Here is a 13146-nt window from a genome sequence, read left to right as displayed (position 1 = left end):
TGTCATTCCCCCCCCCCACTTTTGGGGGGCAAAAAGTGCGTCTTATGGAGCGAAAAATACGGTAATTATTATGGTGCCATCATATGGAAAACTATCATGGTTTTGTATCAATAATGCTTTTTTATACATTTTTAACTTGTTGTTTATGTTTATATATACACTGAGTGGCCAGATTATTATGACCACCTGACGTTTGCAGGCAAATTAGCTATAATCAGCTATAATTTTGCGCTGAAGTTGCTAGAGGGCCAGACCATTATAAATAGGGAAGCAGGTTGTTTACCACAACAGTAGAAGTGATTTTCTGAAGATATGGGTAAACAATGCGATTTAACAGCCTTTGAACGTGGGATGATTGTTGGCGCTCAAGCCATGGAGCGAGTAACAGCAAAACAGCAGAATTTCTGGGTCTGAACGTGCGAATTGTGGCCGTCAGCGACTAGTCAATGTTAGGGCAGAACGGAGACTGGCAAGACTGGTACAAGACAACATCTCGTTACATACATATATATATATATACACACACACACACACACACACACACACACACACACACACACACACACACACACACACACACACACACATATATATATATATATCTTACAATGCATTAATAGGCAAAACTGTTGTTATTAAAAGCTTAGGCTAGTGCAGGAAAGGGTGGACTGTCAAGTTTTTATGGCTGTCTATGCTCCTAATGGGAAGATCCCCCCGCAATTTGTACTGGTGACTATTGTCACCAAGAGAGGAACTGAGGGTAAATTCAAAATTTCAGAGTTGTTCCCATAACAAGAGGTAGGGGAAATCTTCCAATGGAGATATCTGTTCCATAGACAAATGTGTAAGAGAGACATTCCACTCACTTTGGAAGATTTCTCCTAACTTCCTGTCGCATTTCTAAAAAATTGGGGAAATTTCGCTATTGACACACAACAGCAAACAAATAATAATAAACTGCCAGGGGTTGTAATCCTTCTCTACTCTAGCACTGTACTCTATACATACACTTTAATTAGGGCCCACATCACATATTCTGCTGTTGGTGACGCCTCATGAGCACCAGAATTACCAAAGTTAAATTTCCACTTTTCTTAAAGAATCTCACTGCCTCACTGGCCAAAACACAACTGAAATTTTGATTCCTATTGATGGCCCAGCATATCACTGGTTCATGAGGAAGTGATGACTTCTGGGAAGGGGACTATTAATGATACTGTCTCTGTCAAGCTACTGCTGCAACATAAGTCTTCAACTGGTTGATGAGTTATTGCAATCTATTGACAGCTTGTTAACAGAATAAAATGCATTTTAAATATTAAAAGAATATTTGAAAATTATATGACCAAACCCAATGGATAGCATGATAAAAAGATAAAATGCAGCCCTTTTAAAAAATGTATTCTATATACATCATCTTTCTACCTAAGTGCACGTTAATAACTTCAAAACAGGCATTAACCAACACAAAGCAATACTTTGCAAGTAACCTGCAGTCATACAACACCTTGCATTTGATATTACAAACTTGAAAAGCATTTCACAAGTTGCTGAGCAAGTGAAAGCCTAGACATAAAGTGAAAAAAAAGCAAGCTATAGGAATAAAAATCAACCAAATGAATAAAAAGGAAAAAAAAAAAGTCATAAAAAATGCAATGCTAAAAAGAATAAAGAATACTGGATTGGCATTTTTAGAATGCATTACCCCCTTTATTCAGTAACTGTAGCAGATGAGAAAGCAAGAAAAGTGGAAATGTGGTCACTAGATGTCAATTACTATCATTTCTCCCAGGAAATGTTGTGTGTCAAACCTATATTCCAGCTGTTACTATTTCGGCAGATGGCTGGATTACTTCTGGTATTTGGTCAGAATTGATCAAGCACAATTAGGTAACCTGAGAGTGGTATAAAAGATTAAGCTTGTCATTTGAGCCAGTAACTGTTAAAAGGAGACCCGAGTGTGCTTACTCTCCAATGAAGAAGAGAATGAAGTCAGGACAAGGTAAGTGTTATATTAGCAGCTGCCAGATGCAGACCACTATCACATTAAATGATTTGTCTAGCTTAGGATTTTTAATTGGCGTTAGCAATGACATACTAAATAAGCAAGAAAAAATTATACCGAACTTTAATGTTATGGAGGAGGGTAGCTTCATTAAGATACATCAAAGAACCTGAAAAGATAACAGTTAAAAGTAAGTATATTATTCCTTTATTTTTATAACAAAATCATCACAAAAGTCGCAGAATAAGGGCTATGTTCTTTAGGCCACATGCACAGGATCGGAAAAAAAAATACGCAAAGCGTTATTTGTTATGGATCGGAATTCAGGTGTATTGTTTTCAATGGGGACATGCACACAGGTGAGTAAACATGTGTCTGCGCACATACATTTTTACATGCATATGAGCATAAATTCAGTCCAAACAAGAACATTACATTGAAAACCGAGCATGAGAAATAAAATTAGAATTTTACACATATGTGGAAGAATAGGTCACCAGCACTCCAAATATTTAAAATGAATAAGTCCTTTTTATTGGACAATAGTGTCACAAAAGATCAAACAAGAGCCGTGTGACACATGTGCTAGTCTACAGCACCTGGTAAAGTCTTATATTCAGTGGTTTGCTCTCAACTTCCTTCTTTACTGAGTATTTCATAGAAAGAAAAAAAGTAACCATTTTGCCAAAAAACAAAAAGTGACAGAGACTTCATATCCACCACCATGACTTTTATGCCCTGGTACAGCAGCATACGAAGCCTACCTCACAGGCATTATTTGCATTAAGCCCTGAAAGATTCTGGGTGCTCCATACCAATGCATCTCTTGGCTCCAGCTTTTGTAGTCTGGGCAGAAATCTAGACTGCACTGATGCACCTGGAGAGGAGGGTTTATGCCAAATGCACCTCCCTGCGGTCGTGCATGCAGCACAATACATGGTTCCGCAATATTGTGTGTTGAAGTGAAAAAAGTAGTGTATGCACTAAGCATGCAGTGCACCTAAAATGTGTTACTGTGTGCTGTGCAAAATCATGCATTAAGCACACACTATGGTAAGTGAAAATCCCACATGTATAAGCTATTTCTGGAACAAGCATTCCCAAAGGATATGTTCCCTTAACTTTCTGTCCTGGTGACAAATGTCAGCAAGTGAGGATGAATCTCTCAAAATGGATCACAGCAATGAAAACATGACAGGGCTGCTAACCGTTACCGACTTAAAGGAGAACTATGGGGTCAGTGTTTTTCCCCATAGTTCTCCTAAGGGTAACAGGAGGACACAAACTAGCGTCCTCCCGTTACCCTAAGCTCAGTATACCGCGAGCTACAGCTTGCGGTATACTGAGATGCCGCAGCCGGAGCGGATCACGAATTAGATGACGGGATCCGCCCAGCTGCGTGAGTGACAGCTGGCTCTGCCTATCTAGAGGCAGAGCCAGCTGTACCCGCCCCCTCCCCCGTCCGTTCCGCCAGTCAGCGCTGGCAGATCGGAGCGGGGAGAGGGGAATCCAGCCCCTCCCCCTGTCACAGCAGAGAGCCGTGACAGGATCGAGAGGCGAGCGAACCCGGTATGTGTTCGCTCACCTCCCGATCTACTGAGCCGACCTGTGACAGTCTCATTGCCACAGGTCGGCTAGAACTATGAGGTGAGTGAAAAGCACTCACCTCATAGTTCTCCTTTAAAAAAGAACAACCGGCTGTAGTTTCATATTGGTTGCCAAATACAGGTGAACCAATTACAAAATGTATTTATTATGAGAAAGATACATAAAAGTGAAAGTCTTTTTTTTTTTAAACTCCTTTAAATTGCTTTCATGTTCCTCTAGTTTTTGTTTCCTAGGATATTCTATGATGAATGGGAAAAAAACAATATAGAAAAAGATGTTCCAACTTCATGATTGATAGGTTTCATTTTTCAGACATAATATAGCCATAAAAATGATTATTTTATGCTATTTCTTCTGGCTGGTACATTTTGTCTGCCAGAATGTATTTACAAAAGAAATAAATCTGTTTATTCCTTTCACTGAAATGGGAGGAGGTTACAGGAAAGAGGTTATAATCAATGGACTTTGTACAGCAATTGCACTAAAGAAAGTCAAGCAGACTGACTTAACTAGGAAATAAGTAATTCCCCTAGTGGGCTACTTTATAGGCTTTTTACAACAACCCTGGCTTTAAAAGTATCACATAATAACAGGTGTTCTATGGATGCCTCATTCAAACAAATGCATTCTTTCAGTTTGCCATGTATAAGAACACCAGGCAAGTGTAGGGCTTATGTTCTCCTATGGCCTGGCTCATACCATTGTTCTTCTCCAACACACTACAGGACACTAAAAAAATGACTGCATTCAGAATTTTGGAAACACAGCCCCATAAAAAAAAGTAAGCACGGCTAAATCACATGCAAGGATTAGGCTTTTTAAATGCCCGTCTGTGGTCTTTGCATGCCATGGGTGAGCAGGTCTAAAAACCCCAATAATAAAGAAGTACAACAAGGACAAATGGTTTCTGAGGATGCAACGTCCTAATTTTTTCTGAAGCAAAACCTTGCTTTTTAGACAAGATTTCAAATATTTGGTGGGCATACAAATTATCTCAATGCCTCATCATTGTATTCCGGAAGCAGAAGAGTGTGAGTAATGGCCTATATAACAGTACAACAGAAGACATACGGAAGTTATGTAGGTGCAAGTCATATATCTACCTCTTCATTCAACAATTATAAATCCACCCCGCAAGTCATAAAACAATCCTAGCTTCTCAATTACCAAAACACTGTAATGCACTGAGCTGGGTTGCTAGGATCTCAACTGCGGAAACGTGTTGCATGTACAGGTACACAAACCCCAGAAACGAGAGTGAGGGGTTAGTTCAGGTTGTTCAGTTGCAGATTCCCAGGCGGCTCTCTCTATCTTCAATACGGAGAGTTTGGGATCCTAACATCCTACACCTGCTCCCTATCCTGTTTCCTTTTTAACTGGTAGGTGCTATACCCTCTATCAGTGGCGGTGGTATGTTGTTGTGAGAGTGACTAGATCTTCTTTTGCAGGCAACAGTAATACAGTCCTTACATCAGGGGTTGTATGTCACACAATTCAAAAGCATCAATCTCTTATGAGGGGAATGCGGTGCACATTGGTAGGTAAAGGTAAATCATACAGAGCACTTGGTATCAAAGGTTCTATGTGAAGAAGAATGACAGTCCAGCTTAAATGCAGTCACTGAGGTGACTGATACTTGCGGTTGAGCTGGTGTGGATGCATAGCCCCAAGTAGGCAGCGAGTGATGAGCCTGCAGGGTGAGGTTCCAGGGATGAGGTTCCTGTCTTTGCTCCCTCAATTATGGCAGACTGGCAGTGGTTGGAGCAGGCACGGCGTACACTCCAAATTAGTGGAACGCAGTGCAGAGCTCCCACGAGGCTTATAAGCGGTCTCCAGCCGCTAGGTGGGAGGAGCCGCATGACGTCATCGCGTACGTTGCGTTCCAAGCTGGAACGCAACCCACGCTCTGCGATGTTCGGCTCTGGCGTTGAGTTCCAGGTGGAACGCAATACGCCCGATCCCTTACAAACACGGAGTAGAATCTGGCATTAAAGTCTAATTTGGATAGACTAGGAAAAGGTAGATTTAGGTCAAATGTTTACTGTTGTCTGTTGTCCGTGTTGGAGAGATTTCAACTCACAACATTGAACAGCAGGACAAACATTAGCAAAGTGTTTAGTGCTGAGGCAGGAAGCCACAGACAGGATTAATAACCCGAAAAATGTTCTGACCCTTTCCCATTTTACTGAAAATGTTGTTTTGTAGCAGACTAAGTACCCACTGGAGAGCTGTCCCATCACATTCTGTTCCATTAGAGACCCAGAACATACAGCTTGGCAAATAATGATTTGATCCCCTGCTGATTTTGTAAGTTTGCCCACTTACAAAGAAATGAAAGGTCAGAAATTGTTATCATAGATGTATTTTAAATGATCGAGATATAATATCAACCAAAAATCCAGAAAAAACACATGATACAAATGTTATCAATTCCAGTTCCAGTTCAGTGAGTAAACTAAGTATTTGATCCCCAATCAAAACATGACTTAGTACTTGGTGGAGAAACCCTTGTTGGCAAGCAAAGAGGTAAGATGTTTCTTGTAGTTGGTTACCAGGTTTGCACACATCTCAGGAGGGATTTTGGTCCACTCTTCTTTACAGATCTTCTCTAAATCCTTAAGGTTTCTTGGCTGTCACTTGGTAACTTGAAGTTCCAGCTCCCTCCATAAATTATCTATAGGATTATGGTCTGGAGTCTGGCTAGGCCAATCCATGATCTTAATGTGCTTCTTCTTGAATCACTGCTTTGTTGCCTTGGCGGTATGTTTTGGGTCATTGTCATGCTGGAAGACTCATCCACGACCCATCTTCAGTGTTCTGGATGAGGGAAGGAGGTTCTCATCCAAGATTTTACAATACATGACCCCGTCCATTGGCCCCTCAAAGTGGCAAAGTCGGCCTGTACCTTTAGCAGAGAAACAGCACCAAAGCATAATGTTTCCACCTGGTGTTCTTAGGGTCATAGTCAGCCTTTTTCTTTCTCCAAACACGGTGAGTCGAATTAATGCCAAAGAGCTTAATTTTGGTCTCATCAGACCGCAGCACTTTCTCCCAATCCTTCTCTGAATCATTAAGATGTTTATTGGCAAACTTTAGACGTGCCTGCACATGTGCCTTCTTGAGGGTGGGGGACCTTGCGGGCGCTGCAGGATCTCAATCCATGACAGGGTTTTGTGTTACCAATGATTTGGCTTGGTATACATAACGAGTTGTTGTTAGGAGCACCTTCTTAAATTGACAGGACTAATCTGTGTACCACATAACCAGTCTGTGGGAGCCAGAATTATTGTTGGTTGGTGGGGGATCAAATACTTATTTTACTCACTGAACTGCAACTCAATTTATAACATTTGTATCATGTCTTTTTTTTGGATTTTTGGTCGATATTCTGTCTCTATCATTTAAAATACACCTATGATACATTTATAGACCTTCAATTTCTTTGTAAGTGGGCAAACATACAAAATCCGCAGGGGATCAAATAATCCTTTTCCTCACTGTAAGAAACTGACTGGGTTTTTACACCTTCCCCACTAGTAAATTGATCAAAAAGGTGGCCCTGTAAAAAAGGTTAGTAGATACTTCCCTTTTTGCACCAGAAAGGTGAGTGTTTGCTATCTTTTTTATGGACATCTTTGTGGCATATTAACTTTGTCAGGCAGGGTTGCTTTGAAAGTGCATTTTGGGGCAAAAGAAGCCAGAGCTAGAACCCAGTCAGGTGTTTATTGCTGTCTCTGTTCCCATCGTGGAGATTCATACTCTTGATTTGCCCTGATGACCATCATCAAATCTGAAAAACTGAGTTGCCACAAATACAGGCATGTAGGGCAAATGTTTCAATGTTCTGGTGACAACTGTCTGAGAGGGCAATTCCCTGACTTTAAAGATATCTCCTACAATTTAATGTTGTGTTTATAGAACCGGAACTCTCCCCAATGGAAACAAAGAGCCTGGCAGGGGTTCAACCCTTACTTTATTAAAGCTAAATAATTAAAACAATTACAAAAAATAGAATAAAAAAAAAAAAACAAAGAAAAACATTTTGGCTTTAGATATACATAATATATTGTTATCAGTCTTCTGTGTCAGCCAACATTTACTATATCGTGTACAACTTGTCTTGATTAAAAACTATTTGCATTGATTGATATATGCAATCAGAGCTCAACAGAATACACCAATTATATTTCAGTGTCAGTTTAGATTTTTATATGAATTAATCATCCACTGGACTTATTCAGTATCTCATCAGACACTGGCTGCAATTCATTTTGATCATGTAGAGGGTGACATCACAAAGCTTATTAATCTACAACAATAACGATCTCCTAGATGGGCACATTTATTAGTGAAAATAAAAACATATTTGGAAATTGTGCCTGTATTTAGATGTACTTCTTGAACAAAAAAAGCTACAGGCATTATATGATGACTACGTAGTTTCACTTTAGCCTAGTAGAGTTGGGGTCCTGGGATCAATTTGCCATCAGAGACTTTATCCACATTGAAGCTGCATGTTTTACCCAAGTCTGAAGAACTTTTCTTTCACAGGCCTAAAAAAACACAGGATGGTAATTGACTGCAGACCAAAGTGTATCCATGTATAGGAGGGAAAGACTGTGTAAGGACAGACTGGAAACTCTTTCAAGAATAGGGATTGATGCTACTACTTCTCTGCTCCATGTCAAGCACTGCAGAATATGACTGTGGAAAACTATGCAAAATAAAAACACATCAAGACTAACACAGATATAAATTAAATTAATATGGGTAAATCCCAGGCCAACACAATATAATAAGCTGCAACACTGTTAATCCACAGGATCCCAAATAAATCTAGAAGTAATGAGTGTCACGCTACTAAATATAAATTCTAAATCAACTTAGTCTAGAAATAAAATGGTGCACCACCAAGTGTGCTACAAGTATGAAAATGTGATATATATAACAAATATAAATATATGAGGACTTCTATATCATAACAAATGAACTATCAATTCAAATATATGTTGTGTGGATCAATCCAATTGTGAAGAAGTGTATAATGAATTCATCAAACAGTCTGTATCACACAAGGGTATAGATATGCCCAGACTTCCACAACATAACAAGCTAATGTGTCATCACATCAAGTAAATGAGCGTAAATACAGTTCAATCCCGTTATGAAAAAATAAATAGTTTAATCATCAGTCCAAGTCTTCATTAATGATGGGCTCGGGCGTGTTCGCAGCTCCACGTGCCGAGCCCGCCAGGAAGCTGACAGCGCCTTGGAGTCATCTCGTGGCCCAACGAAGTACTGATGGGGTGGTCATAATAATCTGGCCACTCGGTGTATACATCACATTTTGTTGCTTGTAGCACTCTTAGTGGTGTGCTATTTTAATGTTAGCTTAAGTTGATTTAGAGATTATATTTTGTAGTGCGCCACTCATTATTTCCAGATATAAATTAAGTTAACTAATACACAGAAGTTCTGGTCTATAACATTTTCTATCAAGCTTACTCTTATATTCCCAAAACACACTGCTCTAGAGGCCAGATAGACAAACCTGGTGTAACCACACAACACCTTCACCCGACATCAGTATGTCTGACATGTCTGACACATACAGAGCTGTAGGCAGTCAAGTGAAATAGTTTAATTTGTCTTCTCCCTCTGGTGTGAGTCGCATAATGGATTTTTGTTACAATAGATCTTAATGGTAGGTAGTAGAACTGAAAACTGCTCTACTAATAACAGGTCCTGAGGCAGCATTTTCACTCATCCAGACAGCTAATGCCTAATATTACAGATCAATTTTTTAAATGTACAAACAAATAAACTTAGTAACCTTACTGCTACCAATATTTCTAAGCTTAATTAACACTTTGTACATGTCTAGAACCTTGATGAAGCCATATTGCAGGCTGTTCTCCATGCAAAGGGGAGTCCTGCTTGATACAAAATATCTGTACCTAATAAGTGTATGTACAAAAAACAACCATGCACTGGACATGCTGACATATTGGAGATTCTGAATAAAAGTACTTTTTATTGTTACAGTTATTTTTCAGTGTTTCATCTTCAGGTTATTTTATTGGAAGAGGCATTCTAAATAACTTTACCGTCAAGTCATGATGCCCACCCTTAGCTTAAAACTAAACAATTATCCACAAAACGATATGTTACATTATAAGAATCATTAAATAATCTCTAGAGATTCAACTTCAAGGCTCACTTGCATCCTGGAAATTAAATCGGAAAGTAAAAGTTATTCTAAGTTTTTTTCAGGATTTCCCAATGACAAATACAGGGATCAGGCATAACACCCCTATAACATTTGTAACTCACAATGCTTGAATCTTTGCTCTAATCCTAATTGTGTTAATTCCCACCAGTGAAAAGTCAAACTTGTATATCTAATCAACTCTTATAATCGAATGAGTAGTAGGGATGCACCGGGATAGGCATCGGGAGCATTTGGGTGAGTACTGGCCGAAATACTCGGTATTGGCACCCATACCGATACCTGTATCAGTATCGGTGCATCTCTAATGAGTAGAGAATTTTGCCTTCTGAGCCTTGTGTTGATCTGAATAGAATGAATTACTTGCATAATTTAAAACACACACACCTCACATTTCACCTACTAAATGGCTTCTACTAGGTACTCTGTTAGGTGCTGTATAACGAGCATCATCGACATCGTACAATCTTACTTACAGTTATCTTCAACATGTTTTGTAGTGTCCTCTTCTGCCGGAAACACTTGATTTATAGCTGCCAAAAAAGTCTGTAAAACAAATATGCACAACATGAGAGCAAACGTCATGAATGCAGTACACAAGTACACTTCATGGCAGCAACATTATGGTAAGTTATCCTTAAAGTGACACTAAACTCAGAAGTTAAATCTTTAAAATTAATTCAAGAACCTTAACTATTAACAAAAAATGTACTTATTTGTGTATCACTCAGCTGTAGAACCTCAAATCATCTCAAATGCAAATTCATGCTGTGTGTGTTGTAAAGTAGCCAAGGCTCCAAGCTCGCTCCCATGATGGGCTACAAGCTCACGTTTAGTTTACTAATTTGTATTGAAGTTATAGTCAATCACGGGAGCGAGTTTGGAATGATGGCTACTTTACAACACACACAGGGACCATAGGGAACAAAAGTAGCCACCCTCCAGAAGGAAGGAGAGTGTCAGCATGAATTCAGAGATGATTTGAGGATGTTCAGCTGAGTGATACACAAATAAGATACATTGTTGTTAATAGTTAAGGTACTTGAATGTATTTTTAGGATGTACCTTCTGAGTTTAGTGACACTTTAAAGGCTGGCATGCTTAAGATTTGATCCCCTGACTCATACTAATATTTACAGTGTTGCTTTCTCTATAAAATAAGATCACCAAATACAGAATACCTGTTAAGAACTACAGCTCACATAGGACATGATTCTAGTCATTACATAGGCTATGCAAATCCACAAAGAAATATTTAGTCAGGGCACATGGTTGGGGGAGGGGGGACTAGTGATATGTTCTTCAATCTGTAGAAGACATAGTGAAGCATCAAGGCAGGCAGGGGCTGCTGCCAATATTCAATTCAGGAAAAGCCCACACAACATTTTGATGCTCACATGTAAAGCTTTACCTAATGCATACATGATTTTGTTTTCTTAGTAAATTTAATTTAAAGGTAAATTGAGGTGCTGCCATAGCATCAAAACAATTCATCTCAGAAGCTCAAACAAATAAAAAAGTGAATTCCAGCTGGCTGTTATGAACAAGACCCTTAACTTGTCATTTTTCAATTCTTGTAAACAAGAATATATATTAATGCTCCTGTCGTGTACAGCATTTTCAAAACCAGGATTTAACACTGAGTATGGAGATAGCATTCTTTTTTGCAGTATTCTGTATGTGGACTACATTACCTATTGTTGCTCTGCAAGTCTTTCACATGTAGTAACTAAATTATTAGGTAATGCTGCTGCCCACACTGAACCCTGAACATGATCTACTTCTTATATGTTTCATATACTGTTTTTCTGCGCCAAAAGTAGCTGGTGTGTTGGGGTACAAGATACTTTCTGTGGGCATGTACTGACTATAAATGATGCAGGGAATAAGGGGGAAGCAGATATGAAAGATATAGTACAACAATGGGAAGGGCACAGAAAATTATATCATGCCTAGAACACCATTGTATGTGGCCATACCAGAGGCTATACATGTATAATGTTGAGCTTTTACTATCAAAACAGAGTATTTAAAATCGCATTAAAGGCTGAGTGTTTGTTGCCTTAATGCATTCTCTGCATCAAGGCAAAAAACACCCAGCACTTTTGTGAAAACCCTGAAACCCCCCCACACACACACACACACACTTACCTGCAGCCGCTCGTCTCCTCTGCTGCGACAAGGAAGATACAAGGGTTTCCCCAAACTGCCAGGTTGCGGGGGTGGGTACTTAGGCCAGAGGAGCCATAGGCTCCTTCTGCTGTGAGTCAAGCTATGACTGCAGAGTGGGGGCGTAGGCACACAGATATGTTGGAAGTGATGAACTGAGAGTCCAAACTCTAGCTTGCAGGCCCTGTAAACTACCTTTACACCCCCATCTGAGATACAAGATGTCGAGGTGTCTACAAAGACCTCCAGTAGCTTGCTGGTGAGCACCTTAGAGGAGAACTTTTTGGAGAGTAAAATTTATTATTTTCAATAGTTTGAGCGTGTGACAGCTGCAGTGTCACACGTTGCCTCTATAGCTCAAGAACTAAGTGATTCTGAAGTAAGAAAGAAAGGGATTCTTCCCTTTCTTTCTTACTTCAGCACTCATTGGAGGTACAGACAGGGGAGGCAGAGCCTGCTGCCAATCAGGCAATGGGGTGGATCTGACAATATTGACGGGATCTTTCCTGGCTGCAGCACGGCTCTGCACTGAGTTTGGGTCACAGAATAGTTTCCTCAATGCTGAATGGCTAGAGAGACAGTGCGGATAGCCCCTCAACATCCAGTCCTGCAGGGGTCCAAGTATGGCACTTCAATGTAAAACTGATAATAAGCTAATCTGGATAGTTGCCATGTGGAGACCAGTTCAAGCAGAGATGTAGAAGGAATTTTAATTGAAGAAAAAAAGCTAGTAAAAAAAATTCTTGCAACAATTTTCCAGTAAAAGCTTACCTTTCCTTTTTGATGAAAAGGTTCAATTGTTAAAGAATCTGGACCAATATCCACAATATTTCCCAATTGAAATCCATCAGTTGGGTGTGGCGCCCACACAGGCTTTCCGTCCTCCATGCTGCTCTGACGCAATCTTCACGGTTTGCTAAATAAAAAGAAACAAAAAAAGTATACATAAGAGTTAGGAAAGTAGGACACAAACATGCAGGAATACAGTATAGGTTCTGTCATAGAGGCACATACAGGGATTCTCTTTGACAGCACACATGGGCTGTAACATTTATTGAAGCTTACTATATGGATGAACACATTTTTAATATGGTTATATATTTATCATTTCCCCCAAAGGCCATTACATGCAGAT

At 39.6% G+C, this 13146-nt stretch overlaps 1 protein-coding gene across 1 annotated transcript in view; it reads right to left on the bottom strand.

The window, feature by feature from the left end:
* MYO6 (myosin VI) overlaps positions 1–12899 on the bottom strand; it is a 185491-nt gene extending 172592 nt beyond the window's left edge. Inside the window, exons 1-4 of the mRNA XM_018558907.1 lie at positions 12783–12899; positions 11994–12290; positions 10319–10388; positions 9165–9229 (exon numbers count right to left, since the gene is read on the bottom strand). Coding sequence (XP_018414409.1) covers positions 9165–9229; positions 10319–10388; positions 11994–12290; positions 12783–12899 — 549 coding nt within the window. The remainder of the gene's footprint in view (positions 1–9164; positions 9230–10318; positions 10389–11993; positions 12291–12782) is intronic.
* Positions 12900–13146: the final 247 nt, after the last annotated feature.

Source organism: Nanorana parkeri, unplaced genomic scaffold (assembly GCF_000935625.1).
Source record: "Nanorana parkeri isolate BGI_ZX_2015 unplaced genomic scaffold, ASM93562v1 scaffold368, whole genome shotgun sequence".
Taxonomy (NCBI): Eukaryota; Metazoa; Chordata; class Amphibia; order Anura; family Dicroglossidae; genus Nanorana; species Nanorana parkeri.
The sequence above is the reverse complement of the archived record's forward strand: the minus strand, read 5'-3'. Positions and strand labels throughout refer to the sequence as shown.